Below are 19,080 nucleotides of genomic sequence, written 5' to 3' on the forward strand. Positions count from 1 at the left end.
TCTATGTGTCTGCATTCATCGCTTGGTGAATTATTTGTTGATTAACAACCCCAAAACAATCAAGCCATTTATGTTACCTTTGTGTGTCATCCAACAAATTGCGCAAATTTTATACTCATGTAATTGGAAAATCGACGATCATTTTCAATGGTTCTCTGGCGAATCGAATTCATACAAGAGAAAAACAAAATGCCAATTTTTACTTTTAGTTATTTTTGATCATTTGTTTATTAAATAAATTCAAATCCATAGCAATAGTTTTTTTTTCTCTAATGAAAACATTTTAAAAAGATTTTGTTGCTTTTTTTTCTTCATTTTCATTTGGTTATTGCTGGTTTTTATTGGTTTTGTTAATTTTTAAATCACAAATTGGAATTATTTAGCTCGAGTGTTTTTGATCGGCATTAAAACCGAAAAAAAAATGCTTTTTAAAAGGTAAATATCGTCCTAAAAGCGATGCATCAACCGCGGAAATAATGCATGCGATTCTCGTCATAGCCCGCCAATCCCAATGTCTTCGTGCACAATTCGTTGAACGGTTGCGGACCACAAACTAGGCAATATTCCGAGTAAAATTTCGAATCCGATTTAAATAGGCTCTGTGCTATTTCGTCTGTCATACGGCCAATTTCACCGTGCCAATCCTCGGCATTTTTCGGCTCCGATAAAATATACCGCATATGAAACCTGCAAACATGCCAATCAAAAGATAAACAGAAGTGAAAACACACAAAACAACATAAAATCGATATTCAGAAGAAAAAAAAACCCAAAGAAAGATTGAACTTTTAACCAATTTGTACCTATTATTTTTATCGGCCAATGAATCTAAATTACTCCTACACCAAATATCCTCGGCCGTTTTGTTGAAATACAGCATATTTATCGATTCACTATGAAAAAGAAAAAAAAAGAAACACAATGTGTTGGTTGGCTGTTATTTTTCGTTTGTGTCATTCTGCGTAATATAATTTATTATTGGTTTGTTTGCTTCGAAACGACCTTGATATTGCCATTTCATATTTACTTTAGCTCCGCTTATCACAATACATACACTTTATTGGTTCTCCGTTCGAGCAAATAATCGATGATACCTAGCATTGGTGTGATGCCACTACCTGCCGCCAGCACCGCAATCCGTTTAAAATCTTTGATTTGTTGCAGCTTGAAATTTCCCTTTGCATGCGAAATTGTCAAGTCTTGGGCCAACGGTAAATTATTGGTGATGTGTTTGGTTAACGCACCATTTACATATGTCTTAATCAATAAATATAGATAAAAACTTGGATCGGCCACTTGATTACAACTAATTGGTGCATATGATTTTGGTACTGGTGTATAACTACGTGTAATATTGGTGCCTGCGGAGAGATTGCGAAGGAAGAGATAGAGAAAGAGAGACACAGAATGAATTAAATGAGAGCATAAATCAGAATATTCTTCGGAAGAAATCGGCCAATGGCAAAATGAAATGTTTATGTTCACCTACCTTCTACATTTGCAGTGACACTGATATGATGGCCGATTGGTAGGTTATGGATGAGAGTATGCTTTGGCTGCAAGACTAATGCATAAGAATCGTGTGTGATTTGTACTCGTTCAATGACATTATATAGATATTTGCAATTGCTTAAATCGGTGAGTTTTTGCCGTGTCATTAGACCGAAATTTGTCCAAAGTGCAGGCACATGTTTATGAAAGATGCATTCAATTTTCCCCGTTTCATAATTAATTTTCGTTGCAATTGGCGGAAAATCCACTTGATCGGCCAATTGAAATTGGCTACAGTGTAGCGTTTGCTCGATTTGAATGCTAATTTCCAATTTGGTTGCGGCTATGCAGCGAATCATAAGCGCTGGATTACACAATGCTTTTGTATAAAATACCAGTGAAAGTTCATTGGTTTTCTGTATCCAATCGAACCGTGGCACAATTTCAATTGCTGCACCTAAGCTACTTTCTACAGTGGATTGTGCGTCATCGTCCGTTGTTTTGGCTGTCGTTGCCGTTGACGCTGTTGGTGATTTGTTGCTGCCACTGCTAACCGTATTCAATATAGGCAAGAATGGCGCCTTAAAACAACCGTTTGGCGTTGTTGAGCTCGCTAATTGATTGATACTTTTTGCTCGTGAACTATTTCCACTCACATCCAAATTTATGGTCAACGTGGTGCGCAACGGACCAACAAAACATTTACACAAAAGCTGCTCATAGTTCACCCATGCATGAACATCATCAAATAGTTTTGTTGCATCTTTTCCAGCACCTTTCATAAGCTCATCAACACCTAGACATCGGCGAAAAGAGCGGGAGGTGAAAATGAAAAGCAAAGCAAATGAACAAAGGAACAAAAATGAATGCACGGATGAAAAGGGATGAAAAAAAAACGACCAAACACAAAGCTCTTTCAATTCCAGCCACAGCAATAACAGTAACAATAACAATGGTTGCACGAATTCGAGAAATGTAATTTTTTTATCCATCATCCTATGTATAGGATATGTATCTCGTGTTCTTCGCTAGTGACATTGCTACTTGATTCAATTTTCATTATGTTTGTTTATTTTGCACCAAAAAGACTTTCGAATAGGTTTTTCTCTTTTGCCTGTGTGTGTGTGTGTCAGAGATGAGAAATATCCGTATCTGGGTCGCATTCCAATCGAAAAATCCATATCAATTCAGCTTGTCACTTTCGTTATAGAATTTGGTTTTTTTACGTTCTCATTTCTTTTCGGCTCTACTTTTTTTTCGATCGTTGCTCAATTTCTCTTCCGGGAATTTATATCAATTTGTTCAATATTTCCGAAGCAAACTGTAATTTTTTTTTAAAATGAAAAGCGATGGATAAGAGGAAAAGAGAAGCGAACCAAGAGTGGGATTTTTTTGTAAGCTTTCTCTCATCATGACACAGTGTCTGTGTGTAGTCGTATTTTTCGTGTGAAAAATGATGATAATGCTGAATACATACCTCCCGGATGAAATGCCATGTATTTCGTAACGTTGTAAACCTTGCCACGTATCGCCAGCCAAATATCGTCGACTTTATTGTGTTTGGCCAGTTCTTCGTAACTAATCGGTCGAATGATGCCTTTCGTACCAGCTAAATCGTAATTTGAGCTTCCCAATCGCACCCAGTCCATTAGCGAATGACCAGGTTGTAGCGCACATTTGTTACGGGGATTGCCTTTGTTGTTGTTATTGTTGTTTATGGTTTGGCAGCGATTAAATGAACCAAAAATACATTTATTATAATTGTAAATGAATTATGATATCAATATAATTAATCGGTTTGAGTTTCTATTGGGCACCAGCGCTAAAACTAGACTATTTCCCCGAATCAATGCTGCATTGAAATTATGCTTTAATAAACTTAGTTCCGATTACATTTACCAATCTAGTGGAATATCGAGATGAGAGAACGATAAACGTTTTGCGTGGTCCAAAAATTCAAGAGAATCCATAGCACGTTCCATTTCGCAAAACTCCGTATTATATAATAGAAATGAGGCAGACAAACGAACAAACGCAATCGTATAAGCCATGAATTCCATGAAATTTTCATCGCGCCCCAAAGGTGGATTGCAAACAAATTTAGCTAATTTATTTTCGATTTTCATGCTATTTCAAACGTATTTTCAATATTTATACATAGCATTTCTCTCTCACACACAAGACACATTCACTGAATACAACATCACTACCATTTAATCATGCGAATAATTCATTCGAACATTTATTTAGCAAGCGAATGCAATCATTCATAAATGTTAAACACAAAGTAGTTCAATCAGCACAGAGATACACACAGACAGAAATAGTATAAGGTGGAGTGAGAGGTAGGGTGAGAGGGAGAGAGAGAGAGAGAGCGAGAATGAAAGAATAGGAGGAATAGAAGAAAGTGAGTGGAAATGTTGTCCAAAGAAAACGCCTCAATTTGTATTTAATGAGTTTGTATGGGCCATTATATTGAAACGCCACAACTGATTGTGCTTTTTTGGGTGGAGGCGAACATCCAAATCAAATTGAAATGTGATTGACATCGGCTCAAAGAGGATAATGATTGAATATCGCCTTTTTCATCGTCTTCTTTTTGCAATTTCCCCAGAATTTTTTTCCTCTCTCTCTCTCTCTCTCTCTCTCTCTCTCTCTCTCTCTCTCTCTTTCTCTCTCTTTTTAGCACTACATGAAATGTAGAGCTACTAATCTGTTTTTTTTCCTAGATACTTTTTGAGTGTTGAAACAAATTATGATGAATTTGAATTTTATGCTCATATTTTTTATTTAATTTAAACCAAGGGCAGTATATTTCAAAAAAGAAATTAAACCAAGATCTTGTAATTCATTTTGCAAATAAATAAATTACTTCAAAGTTACTTTGATGAAATACATTTCATGTAGTGCGCCAAAAAATAGTTTGTTGTGAAACAACAAAATAAATTAAGTAACTAAAAACTCAAGAACGCAGAGCAGAGTGGAGCGAAGCGAAGCTCTGCGGTCTTGTTTTTCCTCTCTCACCCCCACCCCGATCGAAAGACGTCAACAAAGAACGGAAAGTGAGAAAAGAAAATAGTACGAAGTGATGAAGAAGAAAAAGTATACCACATACTTTTGGGATTTTCAGTTGAATGGTCTTCTTCGCTCGATTTGACCGTGGTGGTGGTGGTGGTGGCGATGGTGGCAGTGGTGGCGATTGGTGGTGCTGCATTATCATTGATTTCGTGCTCATCGGAAGACGATGAATTCGTAGCTTGTGTTCGGCTCAAAGCCGTTGAGCTTTTGTTATTTCGTCGTTTTCGCCATCCGCATAGTAACATCATAAATTATTGTTGACGAGTTTTTTTTTTCGGTTCGCTCTTCCTTTTTCCCTTTCAGGAGTATGTGTTTAAGTGTGTTTATATTGACCCAATGACAAGCCGAAGTGTTGTTTCGCTTGAGTAAATACTTTTCACGCATTTAGTTTGTCTCTTGGTCTCTGTGTTTTGTTAGTGGCCGCGCGCACTCTATGCTTGCCTCATTCCCTTCTTCCCGTTCATTTGCTGTGACTCGTTTTAAATGTTTTATTTTTGCCGTATGATATTTAATGTGTAGCTTCACAAAACTGACAACCACAAACATTCCAATTGAGTGTGTGTGTGTGTGCTCCATTAAATTTGCCGTTTAGATTGGCCAAACAATTGTTTATAATTGAATTGTTAAAGTTTTCATTTGTCATAATTGCTGCTTCTGCTGCTACGGCGATAGAAGGGCGGGAGACAACGAAAGAGACTCACTCAAGCAATAGTGGAAGGAGAAACAGTGAACCGAACAGCCCTCACTTCAATAAAGTTTCAAAAGCTGTGTAAAAATCCAAAACATTGAAGCAATGACTCGAGTTTTAAGCCAGATCGAGAGCAAGAAAGATTTGGAACTTTCGATGTTATGATTATGTTCACGCCGTTGCTGGTATTATCTCGACAACGATGGCAATGATGACAAAAACGGTTGACAATATTGTTACACGCCAAACGAAAATCAATTGCACGCTTATCCCTTTTTGACGCGTTGAATGTAAATTTTAACGAGATTTCCCAACAATCCCATCATCTTATCCATGCTTCTTAAAATTTAATGCGTGCATATTCAAACAGTACGGCGTTATTTATTATATATTATTTTTCTGTCGCTTTTGCTTTTACACATATAATAATATCACGACATAGGCAATTTCTCGCGACTTTCAGTCGCTGCAAAACTTTGGCAGGCAACAGCGGGCAATACACAACCCAATAAAAATAAACAGAATAAAAAGTTTTTATTCATAATAGATAAATATGTCTTATATTTCATATATCGCGCGTGTGTGTGTGTGTCTGTGAGCCTTTTTAATACGCACGATCTTCAGGCTCATCCAGAGCATTTATCAATGTCATTTATTGCCTTTGCTTTAGCCGTTTAGCCATTATTGTCCTCGTCGTAGACAAACTCAAACGCACTAAATGCAATACACATGATACACTTTACACAAAACATAGTAGCTGACTTTGCATTCTTTTGGAACGAAAATTTTGATTGTGAGCAGTAGCACTAGCACCGCAATTTAATGATATTTTCTTTGTTGCTAATTTGCTTGATATATTCGTTTATTGTTCTTTAGAAAATATGGGTTTGAATTTTAGTCGTCTTTGTTGGGACGATGGATGGCCGCCACCGTTGTCGTCGTCGTCGTTGCGACCGTTGTCTCGGTCAAACGGCCCATTATCAACCGAAATAGACGGTAATTTGATACATAACTACATTGTTCTTATGTTTTAGATCGAGAAGAAGACAGAGAGAAACCAATTAATGCCCGAACACAAACCGAACGAACAATCATTTTGCAATGTGCGAATTAAAAATAAATTGTCATAACTTTTTGTTTTCTACTGATTTCACAATAAAAACTTATATGGCTCGGAATAACAAGAAACCATTCTATAATCGTCTCGATAAATGTCGGTTTTGTGATAGCATGAAAACTGCAATCACCACCGATATGATGATGATGATGATGATGATAAATCGGTACGAATAACGAATCGAATATTTGAATTCAACACTCGAGCCAAAGAATAAGGGACAGAAAGAAAAAGGCGATGTCTTGTCGGCCAAGCGTTTCGATCATAACTGACTAAAGTGCTAGCGAAAGCACTTCTATCAAGCCCGTTGTGTTTTATATACACCGATGTGCCTAGCGTGATTGCAAAATAAACGCGATGGATGGTATGTTGAATTTAACTTAACTTCAGCCATATACTATACACACAGCGAGCAGTGAGTAAGGGAGCACGAGCAACGGATAGAAAGAGCTGGCGAAGCGGGGCGAGAGAGTGAATGAGTGAGTGCGATAGAGTGAAGAGACCATGTGCAGAATAATACGTAGAATATCATCGGGATGTGGAGCGAGAAAGGCACAAGCATGAATGCGGCTGGCATGATACACATTCGATGTATGCTTCTGATAAAGATAATGCTATCCACATGGCATTCGACAATAACATAATTTAAACATATGAAAAGAAGAAAAGTTCGTATGCTGTGTTATACCGCTGCTGCTTATGTTGCCGTTGATGCCGCCAAACTGCCGTTCGTTGTCGTCGTCAACATTAGCATTATCCTTGTTGTTCCATTTGCAGAGCTGCTTCTGCTGCTACAAGGCAAAGGCAACATTTTTTAAAAAAAAAAGGCATACAAATTGGAAAATGAAACTGTTACGATGGCATCCATGAGTTGAAGAAAGATTGTGCCATATTTAGAATGGAGTTGCCCAAAAGCGACGTTGACATTCGTTGTTGTTTGCATACCGTCGTGATAGAAGCGAGAGCAGTATGTATCAACGTATCGTATCGGTTATTCTTTCTTTTTTCTCTATGTTCATCTTTCATTTCCGATTCCGTTTCGATGGCGAATTGATTGGGTCGTCATTTTCCAAGCAAGCCAATCCAATCGAGAGATCAATTCCCTTGAATCCCTTGCTGATAATATCTCAAATGGAGATGAGCATGCAAAGTGAATTAAGGCCTCGAAATCGTACATTGGCAAATCATAAGAATGAAATCAACGATTTGAAAGCTCTCATTTTCTATCTATATCTCGTATCGGCTCTCTCTCTCTCTCCCTCTCCCTTTCTCTCGTTTACTCAATCAAACGGCTCTTTTGTTGGCATAAATATGAAGAGCAACATAGAGAATGTGTATCGGAAGAGGATCATGGGAAATGTGCAAAATTGTTTTCCGTTTTTTTTGTGAGTTTGTGTACAAAAGCTTTTCAAATGCATTCCAAAAAAACCCGCTCCGCTCTTTCTCTATCAATCTATCTATTTGTATATCTCGGTGTATTTGTGCGTGTATCTACCTCGTCCTCGCCACCGCAACCATCGCTTCAACAATTGCCACGATTGGATAAATAAACAAACAGCATTTATTCACTTGAACTAACGAATTGATCTCGTTTTTTTTTTTTGATAAAAATAAATAACGCTCAAGTTAAATACAAGAACGCAGAGCAAGAGCGAGACCAAAGTATCTGCATACACAGAGAGATAGAGAGATAGAGAAAACAATTTAATTGAAAAATGTTTTTCATTTTTTTTTAACTCCATCTTGCATTTTGCATGACGCATAATTTTTTTTTTACCTTTTACGTTAACTGAGTATTCCATTTCTAGCGGAAAAGTAATTATCTATGTTGTCAAAGTGGTTGGTACACACAGAAGAGGGAAAAACTTGTTGAAAATAATGGCATTTTTTTCATCTCGTTCTGCACGAAGCTATGCGCTCTTCCCATTTTCCTCACTTCTGACTCTCTCTCTCTCACTCTCTCTCCAGCGTTTATTTGCAGCGAGAGTCTTTCTTTATCATCGATAAGTATTTATATCGAATAGAGTCGGTTCGACATCAAGGGAAATAAGATTGAGATTGCGAATGTCTTAAGGAAAGATGATGTCAACAATCAATTCGTATGCGATGAGATGCTGTTGGTGTTTTTGTTTTTGTTGTTGCTGCTTTTTTCATGATGCGAGTCGCTTTTAATGCGTCACATAAAAAACAATTTATTAAGCGTGAAGAATGAAAATGTGATTGTTGCAAGTATCTTTCGTTCTTTCTCAGTCACTCACCAACTTTTTTCTACTAGATCATATCAAATATCTGTGATTAACGCGAGAGAAAGGGAGGGAGAGAGGAAGACAAAGGGAGATAGAAGAAAAAATCCAGCGCTGCAAAAACTTTCCATTAGCAACGTAATGGGTTTTTGTGTTTGTGCAAACATATAGTGTTAATGATCCAATACGTAATTTCTGTTTTTTTTTCTCTCTTCGTCTTATCCTAATGAGGAATTTTGGTTCGTAACCAAACGAATTCGGAGGGAAAAAGTTCTTATATACTCAAAGTGTAAATGAAATACATGAGTATTATTTAACGGTTTCTTTTGGTCGAAGCAACCGGAACCAAGTAATTCAATATGCAATTTATTTGCCAGAAAATAAAAATGATGATGAAGAAGAAGTGGAAAATACGTGGTGCGCATCTTATGAACATAAATGAGAAAAATACTCCATAAACACCAGAATCGAACGGATAAGCATGGAACAAAGACTGGGAAAAACAAAAAAGATGCTACGTACCTGTTGCCGAGCTAACATTTAACGGTGTTTCACATTTGGTTTGAAAATTGGGTGCTTTGGTTGGGTCGTTTGTCGTCGTCGTCAACATCGTTGTTGTTGGAAGCAAAAGTTGTTTCCGCTTCTGGGTGGGTGAAGGCGATGGCGAGCGGCTGAATAGATTTTTTATCGGCTCCGTTGTGGGTAATGTTAGTTTGATTTGGGGTGATTTTTCAGCAGGTAACGAGGGCGTTTCATCCATTTTTGTGCCAATTTTCCACGGATTCTGGTCTACGTTCGTTTTATTTGTTCGCACTAAGGTGGTTTAGCACACTGTGATGCCCTTCCGTTTTCTAAGTCAATCAGTCTATACGGAAAATTGAAGAGGAAAAGGGGAAGATGAATGAAGATTAAACAAAAGCTATACAAAACAACAGCAACAAAAAAAAGTTATGAACACCACCAAAGACCACTCCGAACAATATGAAAATTTCAAAATAAACTTTTCTTGAGTCAAAGCTGACGCACAGCTTCTGCAATTGCTGCCGCTGGTGGTGATGGCGGTGCGCTATTAATATTAATATTAATTTTGATCTCAATCAAATTTCGAATAAACTCCGCACTCAAAATGTTCTGAACAACTTCCAGGTGTTTGCTGTTTTATGCTGTTATCAAAATGCCCTTTGTTCATCTGTACGTGTGCACGGTACGCGTATCTTTATATATCGGAAGGGGATGCCCATGGTGCGGCGTGCGCGAAAGCAAGCGAGCAAGCGAGAGCATACAACTCAATTCAAATGGTAATTTCGGTGTATTTTCATCATCAATCTGAATTAATGAAGCACTCTTCAGGTGTCACTCTTGACTCAAGAATATGTAAATTTTATTTTACAAAGGCAGAAGAGATTATTCACCAAATGAATGATGATGAATGAACGTGAACTTGCTCTGTAACTGTGCCTTTCTGTGTCTCATCATACTCATTATCATAAAATTCAATTGCAACAATTTTGCTCAACAGCTACTGGTCATCCGTACATTGTACCGTTTGACTATCTCCTTCTGCATAATGACCCGGAACACAAAAGATTACAGAAAAGCTCTAATCGATTTTTCTTAAAGTTAAAGCATAGCAAAATGAATAAACGACGGAAATGCTAAGCTTTATGCATAAGACGATTGCATGCCCCATAAGAATGAGACACATTAAATCCATTTCAACGTAAATAAATGATTAGGCTACGGTACGGAAGAAATTCCGTTAAATATTCAACGATTAATCTGGTGCAGTTGAATATAGCAAGGGAAACTTCAACGCCATCTATTGGATATTGGTTGCACTGTCAAATGTCAGTGTTTGACATGTATCGAACAACAAAGACCAAATAGAAGAAAAAAAAACAGCCATACACACGAAACGGAATATTGTTCAAATAAACGAATTTACTCAATATTGATAGCGAATAAAAATAAGTGTATTTTGCGCGAAAGAGCAAAAGAAGAAAAAACAGCCGAGAATTGTGTTCGTGCGTGCCCGTGGAACGAAGTATAATTTAATTTGAATTCGTTGGAAAAAAAAACCGTACGGTTCGTGTGAGGAATGCCAATAGTAAACGACTGACATTCACCATTATAGACTTACAATTTCTGAAAGAGAGATATCCATCGTGTTCATATGGAATGAACGAGGTATAACAAAGAAACACGATATACTTCCATTGGCAAATGAAACTCAATGAATCTGAAGTGGCATTCAAAGGAGAGAAGAGAAAAAACACAACAACACCAAAATAACTTACACACAAAAAAACACAACACGCAAATTTTCTAAACCAATACGACACACCGAAACTCACACGTACTCATACGACGAAATGTTGAAAAGTGAAAAAAAAAACAACAACAACAAATCGTTCCAAAAGACTGAATAAGCATTTCAATTGAAACGACCAAATAGTATAGTACAAACAGCACAACGCGGAACCAACAACGAAAATTAAATAGAAAAAAAGAAGAAGAAGAATTTTATCGAATCAGGCTTAATTCATCGATGTTAAGTGACAGCACGGCGACGGGACAAAGATTTACTCGAATCAATCATCACAAAAATTGTAAGAATAATTAATCAAATTTTTGATTGTGTGGTTCGTTTTATGGTTCGTTTTGCATTATTGTAAAACACGCGCGTGTATCTACGAGTATGTGTATGTGTGCATGGAAAAACCGTAGAACTAAGATAACATTTTGAAATGTATTTATCATTTGAAGAGGTCGAGAGAAGTTTATTAAAGTGAATCACTGTGACTGAGAGAATGCACAATCGTAATTAACGCAAGAGTTATGTAGGCGTCGTGCGTACATATTTTAATTTATTTCAAGTTTTGTCAATCAATTGACCAATTTTAATTGATTGTCCATGTCCATACTCTATTTGCAATGGGTGTGCGAACTGTGGCAGAGAATTACAGTAAAAAAAAGTAAAACATACACGAAGCAAATGACACACAATGCATGAAAAAAATTCAATTATTCTATCAATCAATCGACATCATTGCTGCGTATTTATTTCTATCGGCTTTGGACTCGCGGCTGTGTGAATCAATTTGGAGCCACCTTTAAAAGCCCATGCACATTTCACTCGTTGCCCATTGTCACTAGCAAAGGGATTGTCGTGTGTTGGCGTTCGCGTGTTTCAAATTATATCAGAATTCTCGGTGTGCAAGACGACGGAAAAGTAATTATCATACGGTAATTGAAATTGACTCCAGGCCGTTAGTGAGTCACTAATAGTGTCTATCATCCAAAAATCAACCGACAAAATAAAAAACCAGAATAGTATAAAAAAAAACGTAAAATAGAGTGTGGCGATACAAGTTAATCAACATTTTATCCATGTTGACGAACACGATGATATGTGACGGCCTATGGCACATATTTTATTTACACAAAAGCCAAACAAATAATAATAATTTTTTCTTTCCTTCGGATAAAAGTCAATATAAAAATTGTTTTATGTGCGCATTGTTTTTTTTTTGGTCGTTGTCATTCGGTTGGTCCGTTTTTTTGCCTGTTGTACCCATATCATTCAGTATTGTTGAAGTGTGCGCTTCGAAATTGAACATTTCCATTTCCATTTCAATACATAATGCGATTAAGACGGATATATTCGTTATTTTGTTTGTGCCAGTACATGAAAGAGATCACATTCAACTGAATGGCAACAACAACAATAACAAAAACTACACTAATAAAAAGAACAACAGCAACATACCGCACGGCAACAATATACACACAGAGGCAAACACTCATGAACAAATCAACACCAAGTCACATTGCTCAAGTCGAATGAATGTAATATGAACAAAACAGAAAAATCATTTGAAGTCGTCATTCCTTCGTTTCACACTCATTGCGATAGTTCTAAGTCCATCTTTGTTTCAATCATATATAGGAATTTCTCTCTCTCTCTCTCTCGATTTTTTTTCGCTTGATAAACACACGAAACGGAATATGAAAGAAGAAAAAAAATAACAAGTTTCTCACTTTATCGTTGTTTATTTCGCTGTATGTGCCAATGATGTGTTGTTCTGTTTGTGCTGTGTTTTTTTTTTCTCTTCATAAAATGTATTGTTGTTGCTGTTGTTTTTTTTTTTCATTTTGCACTTCATTCCAAGTTGAAACACTATCGTTATTTTCTATTTTCAGATAAACTCTATAACGTGTGACAGATACTTGTGTATTTCTTTTCAGCTGAATCCATTGCTATTGACACATAGAATAAAAATAGCATAATTTGGAGCAACAACAGAGCACAATAACGAAGAAAAGCTGGCTATTTTACAGCGAACAATTTGTAAGTTGCCGTCGGTTAAAGTGAAATCAAACACAAAATCCGTGTCAGCATCATCGCGACATTTCAATTTTTGGCCATTACGTGTACGACGATCGGTACCGCGTGGTGCAAAGCATGCACTTGCCAAATTCACAACGATTTTGCGTAAGTCATTGATCTCTGTGCGACATTTGATCGAACAAGATTTTATCACCATTTTCCGAGGGACTGCGGCATTTTTTCGCAAAGCCACAATGACCAGCAAGCAACAAGATGGCCAACATTTGGCCAACTCCAAGGAATCGGCCGATTTACAGAAACCGTCAATCGTTATAGTCGCATTGAATTTATTGCATCGCTTCCTTTGTCTTTGTGTTCGTTTTGTTGTGGTTCAAGTGCACGGTGAACATGGACCATCAATGGCACCCATCGATGATCTACTCCTACTCGAATCAGCCACATCGATTGCCGAAAAAATTCGCACCAAAAAAGTAAATATTTTTCACAATAATAAAAGACTCTTTTATTATTAATTTATTTTAATTTTATTGCCTCTTCTTCGCTCCATTGTTCGTCGTCGTCATCGTTGTTGTTGTTTTTATGATAAAAAACAAAACCATAGATTAAATCAGTAAAAATAACGATGATTCACACGAAATAGAAGAAGAATATGGCAAAATTCAATTCCTAATCAAAATTTGGTTTTTGAACTGAATTTAAATTCCCAACTGATTCAAGTTTACAAACTAATTGATTGAATTTTGATTAAAGTTAAAAGTTTGAAGATTGTAATGGAATTTTCAACAAAATTAACCACAAATTGCTTTTCTTTTCCGAATTTCTTTTTAGATCACATCAACACAAGTGCTAAACACATTCATTGCTCGAATCAAACAAGTAAATCCATTGTTAAATTGTGTGGTTGACGAACGTTACGATGATGCGCTACAAGAGGCTGCCCAAGTGGATGAGCTCATTGCATCCGATAAATACACTGTCGATCAACTCAGGGAAACGAAACCATTCTTAGGCGTTCCAATATCCACAAAAGATTGTATCGCCGTTAAGGATATGTTGCATACCGGTGGCCTTTGGCTGCGACGTAACACACGCGCTACCGAAGATGCGGACAGCATTCGTTTGATGCGAGATGCTGGTGCCATTCCATTTGCATTGACAAACGTATCGGAAGTGTGCATGTGGTAAGCTTATTATGTTGGTGCTGCCGTTTTTTTTTTAATGACTATTGATTTCTATAAATTTTTATGGCTTTTTTTAAATGGCTCCAGTTTGTTGTACATAATTTTTTATTTTATTGATTTGTACTTTGATCATTTTTTTGTTGTTGTTGCATCAGGTGGGAGAGTTCGAACCCCGTTCATGGAAGAAGTAGAAATCCATATGATGCAAATCGAATTGTTGGTGGCTCAAGTGGTGGCGAGGGATGTTTATTGGTGAGTCGAATGAAATTTATTCGAAATTGAATCCAAATGTTGCTGAATTTCAAAAGAATCTAATGCATTTTTTCTATAACAGGGTGCGGCTGGTTCGCCATTCGGAATCGGTTCCGATATTGGCGGTTCGATTCGTATGCCAGCCTTTTTCAATGGAGTTTTTGGTCACAAGCCGTCACCATTTATCGTTTCGTCATTTGGTCAATATCCAATACCAAAGGGAAAAGAACAAATGTCATTTTTGGGCGTTGGACCAATGAGTCGATTTGCTTGCGATCTAAAACCAATGCTAAAAATCTTGGCAGCTGACAATGCAAAAAAGTTGAATTTAGATGAACCGGTGAATTTATCGAACATCAAATATTTCTACCAAGAAAGTGATAGTGGGTCATATTTTGTGTCACCGGTTGATTACGATCTACGTGTTGCCATGGACAAAGTGATTCGTCATTTACAGGTGTCACTTAAGGCGAAACCACAACGCGCTAAATTGACAAAGCTCAAGGATTCCGTTGCAATTTGGCTGGCCAATATGAAAGACGATGAATCAGTGTCATTTGATGCACAATTGGCAAATTTAAATGGTCGTATCAATCCATATACCGAACTCTTCAAATGGATATTTGGAATGTCAAAGCATACATTCATTGCAATTATGACAGCCATCACGGATCGTTTGGGTATTCAAAATGGTACACCCGAATACTATGAAAAGGTGAAAGAACGTGACGATTTACGGCGTGATTTTGAAGAGATGCTGGGCACCGATGGTGTATTCATCTATCCAACACATCCCACCGTTGCACCCTATCACAATGAACCCATTGTGCGTCCATTCAATTTTAGCTACACAGCCATTATTAACGTACTCGGACTACCGGCAACAGCCGTACCACTCGGTCTTGGCAAAAAAGAAGGTCTACCAATTGGCTTACAGGTGATTGCAAATCGGAATCAAGATCGTCTCTGTTTGGCTGTGGCCAGCGAATTGGAACGTTGTTTTGGCGGATGGGTTGCACCGAAAATCACCGCATAAAACACAACAACAACATACACAATCGTTACCGCTTTTCTTTAGTTTTTTAATTTTTTTTTGTTGTTGTTTTCAAATGGAAATTATTACAATTAAGAAAGAGAGTTTATATACACACATTTATATAGTATTTTTTGCATTCGTCTCCTTATCCCGTTTATTGTTGAGTGTTAAGTGAAATCTATTTTCATATACAAAACAAAACACAAATCTTTTGAATATTTAAGGAAAAAAGAGAACAAAGTTTTAATAACAAATTGAAAGAAGAAAAAAACGAAGAAAAAAATGATGTAATAAATGTGGCTGTTTGATATGGTTTCGATATAATATCAATATATTTTTTTTACAATGTAAATCTTATACATATGATAATCGGATGGAGAAAAAAAAATCACCCTCAACATTTTTTTTTTCTCTGTTTTATAAAATTGTAAATTAGCTGGTAAGTGACATCATCAAGAAGAATGTTATCGAAATGAACGTCTCGAGTGAGAGGGGAGAGAGAGAGAGAGAGAGAGAGAGAAAGAGAAAGGAAGATGTTTCTTCGTTCAATCTTAGTGAGATCACACAAATGAAAAATCAATTGATTACTTCTAATTGTGTATTTAAGAGATACGAACAAAAAAGGTCAAACACATTTATTTACGACTCATTTCATACTTGCTATACATATACGTTATTGAATAATTATTGTTTTTTATGTTTCTGTGTGAGAAAAGAACCAAATCTGAGAGTGCAGCTCATTACAGATCGCATAGGAATTTCCATTCAATTTTATATGTGATTCGGTTCAATTAATGTATTATAAAATATTTTCAACTATATAAATAAGTGCATTTATATTCTAGAATCTTCGTTTCTTTTATTTTTTGTTTCTCTGATGTGCCTCATTCTTGCTATTTTGATTTTATTCTGGATTCTGCGTGAGAAATTTTTTTTTTGCATTGATTGATGTTGCTGTTGAATTGGTCATTTTGTTGTTGTTGTTCCTGTGTGGATATTTACAATTTGCCGCCGAGCTTTTGAATAATATTGAGAATTTCTTGTCGTTTTTGCCGAATTTTCTGTGTGGTCATTTTCGTGGGGTCTTCATCCGTTGATACGGTTGTGTCGTCATCATCGAGGGAATTGTATTTGAAAGCACGTCGTGCCAAACATTCAACGTTGCACACCACATGAATGCCACAATCATAGCTGTTATTTTGTTTGACACAATCGCCCTGCCGCACATCGAACTCGGGACAATCGATTGCGGCGGCCAACTCCAATAAAAATGGCCGTAGTGATCGCAATGATGTGCCACTGCTTAACGAATCGTAGTAGTAAAATGTTGATTCAGGCCGTGAAAATACCAAAAGGCTCCAATGATTACCGCCCGCTTTTACCTCGTTGTTATCGTTCAATGGTAAAAATATGAACGATTTCCCGTTGGCATTCAATGGCTCAAGGAAGATGCTCATCTCTTGGCGTGTCACAAATTTTAAGCATTGCACCACTTCCGGCGATATAAACAGCAAACCGCGCGCATTCTGAAACACATTCTTCTCCAAATATTCCAAATAAAATGAGATGATTTGATCGTTTAGCCAGTGTGGACCCATCAGTAAATTTACATCACTCTCACGCAACAATGTATTGTGAAAATTCAAAACAATCCGGTTCGGATCAGCCATGATGAATAAAGTCTTTGAATTTGACAATCAATTTCTTTCTCTTGCTTGTTGTGTATGGAGTCAGTGTGGACACCGACACTTTCTATCTGTATATGTATCTCGACCTCTCTTCTCAATTGGCTTTTTGCACTTGTGTCTGGTTCTGTTGAGGAATGAAGGGTTTGTGTGTCAATCAATACGGAATTCTATTTTCGTTTCGCATATTTTATTCTATTCGGATTTTGATTTATTCTACAAGAAAATTTTTGAGTGAACAGTTTCATCGAAACATACTACAGCGTTTGGCTAAAAATGACTATCTTTCTCTCTCTCTCACACACACACACACGCGCATACTAAGAATCAAACCTGTGCACAATAGGGTGGATTGGTATGGCCATCGACAATTTTTTTTTAACGAGATTTGTTCATTCTTTCAAAAAATAACTCTCATTTGGACGTGTTTTTATCAAATGCTGGAATTTTCTCAAAATTTTTTCACGCATTTCTTTTCGGAAGCATCGATCTCATTGAACATTATGGATGAAAATGCATCAATGACTCGTAATACTCTACTGGTCATTTTCGAATGATTAAATTTTTTACTAAGAAAATTTTAAATTTTGCGCTTAATAATTTTTCCTACAGCCACAATATTTTATTTAAATAGAAATGCATCCCAAATCGAACCACCCTACAAACTATAAACTTCAAAATTACATAACATGTAATGAGTACTACGGGAAAAAGGTTTCATTGGCATTGTTTTGGCTTGAGCGTATTACATTTCGATGAAGTGGGCTTTTATTGTTGTTGTTGCAGTTGTTGCTGCTGCTGCTGTGTTGTGTCATATGTGATAAAATGATAACTGCATGCTTATGCTCTTAGTCTATAACGAGCATGCGAAACACATTTTCATCATTTGAGAGCCAAATGTCCAAAATGCATAAGCAATGCCAGTTTATCTGTTGTTGTGTGTTTTTGTTGTCTGTTGTGTAGCGAAAATGTGTGCTAATTGGAATGAATTGTGTATTGTTGCAATATGCTTTCGAGGGCCTTATTTTTTTTTGCTTCGAAAAATGTTTGAGTGTAGAGAGCGATTTGATTAGAGACGTTTGAATGTTTAAAATTGTTGGACTTACCTCACATACACACACGTACGCAAAGAAGTACGGTAGAAAATTGCACGTGCCAATAATCTTTATCACATAAAATCGGAAAGGTAATCCTTTTTTCCGTGATTTATTTTTTTTACTGTGGTTACTTTACGGAGCGCCAAGTCAATAACATGAAAACTGCACACAAACACACACACACACACACGAAAAAGAAACTAATATGAACGAAGACACTGCCAAGTAAATACTAGTGGAAAAATGTGAATACGAATGCTTGAGGCTTTTTTTTTGCGCTTAAAGAAGCTATCACAAAAACTCTGATTCATTCGTTTGGATCAATTGCGAACTCAAAAACGATTTCTGTTCTTATGATTTAGCTCGATTTGAATCGAAATGTTGTTATCACACATCGACAGCGGAGGAAAATAGAAGAAAACAGAAAAAACAACCAAAATGAGAAAGAAAAGAAAATTAACGAAAATGTGTACGGTTGTTCTTTAAATATTTTTTTTTGTCGTGTGTCGTCTTTGCTTTGATACACCGTTCGTGTCTTATAATCAGCCACTGTTCTACAACACATGTATCCAAATGTCTATTTTTAATGTTTTGTTGTAGCTCTGTAGCTACTACTGCCAGCTATTTCGTATTCCCTTTTTCACATGTGTACACATAGATTTTGTTTTGTTTTTCTTCTTTTCATTTTTGGCAAATGGCATATGAAATTGAACGAATCAGATCTGTATTATCGCATAGCTGCCCCATGTGTTTGTGTGTATGTGTCTGTCAAAATCATATTCGATGGATGGATTTTGTGAGGTTATGTTGATTTGTTATTTATTTTCTCGTGTATTGTCATTTCGAAATGTACGTGCACCG

At 36.7% G+C, this 19,080-nt stretch overlaps 3 protein-coding genes across 14 annotated transcripts; 1 reads left to right on the forward strand and 2 right to left on the reverse strand.

The window, feature by feature from the left end:
• Window positions 1-196: 196 nt before the first annotated feature.
• On the reverse strand, window positions 197-18,971 carry LOC129576644 (cytochrome b5 reductase 4). Of its 6 annotated transcripts, none has more exons than XM_055461994.1 (7): window positions 18,229-18,971; window positions 9,140-9,482; window positions 2,969-3,184; window positions 1,490-2,287; window positions 1,055-1,361; window positions 804-893; window positions 197-687 (listed from the first exon to the last, which is right to left on the reverse strand). In XM_055461994.1, the coding sequence occupies exons 2-7, from the start codon at window positions 9,375-9,377 to the stop codon at window positions 462-464; spliced, it is 1,875 nt and encodes a 624-aa protein (XP_055317969.1). In that variant the 5' UTR covers window positions 9,378-9,482; window positions 18,229-18,971; the 3' UTR covers window positions 197-461. The 6 variants fall into 6 exon arrangements, with proteins under 6 accessions (XP_055317969.1, XP_055317972.1, XP_055317970.1 ...); XM_055461997.1 differs by having other exon boundaries at window positions 9,140-9,468; window positions 18,229-18,869; XM_055461995.1 differs by lacking the exon at window positions 18,229-18,971 and adding an exon at window positions 12,387-12,518.
• Window positions 10,471-16,281, forward strand: LOC129576645 (fatty-acid amide hydrolase 2). Of its 7 annotated transcripts, none has more exons than XM_055462004.1 (5): window positions 10,471-11,226; window positions 12,821-13,438; window positions 13,797-14,149; window positions 14,305-14,401; window positions 14,484-16,281. In XM_055462004.1, the coding sequence occupies exons 2-5, from the start codon at window positions 13,202-13,204 to the stop codon at window positions 15,435-15,437; spliced, it is 1,641 nt and encodes a 546-aa protein (XP_055317979.1). In that variant the 5' UTR covers window positions 10,471-11,226; window positions 12,821-13,201; the 3' UTR covers window positions 15,438-16,281. The 7 variants fall into 7 exon arrangements, with proteins under 7 accessions (XP_055317979.1, XP_055317982.1, XP_055317980.1 ...); XM_055462007.1 differs by having other exon boundaries at window positions 10,475-10,804; XM_055462005.1 differs by having other exon boundaries at window positions 10,499-11,863.
• On the reverse strand, window positions 16,407-18,200 carry LOC129576647 (sentrin-specific protease 8). Its single transcript, XM_055462009.1, has 2 exons — window positions 17,872-18,200; window positions 16,407-17,249 (listed from the first exon to the last, which is right to left on the reverse strand). The coding sequence occupies exon 2, from the start codon at window positions 17,105-17,107 to the stop codon at window positions 16,436-16,438; it is 672 nt and encodes a 223-aa protein (XP_055317984.1). The 5' UTR covers window positions 17,108-17,249; window positions 17,872-18,200; the 3' UTR covers window positions 16,407-16,435.
• Window positions 18,972-19,080: the final 109 nt, after the last annotated feature.

This window comes from Sitodiplosis mosellana, unplaced genomic scaffold (genome assembly GCF_009176505.1).
Source record: "Sitodiplosis mosellana isolate CC-2019 unplaced genomic scaffold, AAFC_SMos_1.0 Smas_scaffold_6191, whole genome shotgun sequence".
Classification (NCBI taxonomy): domain Eukaryota; kingdom Metazoa; phylum Arthropoda; class Insecta; order Diptera; family Cecidomyiidae; genus Sitodiplosis; species Sitodiplosis mosellana.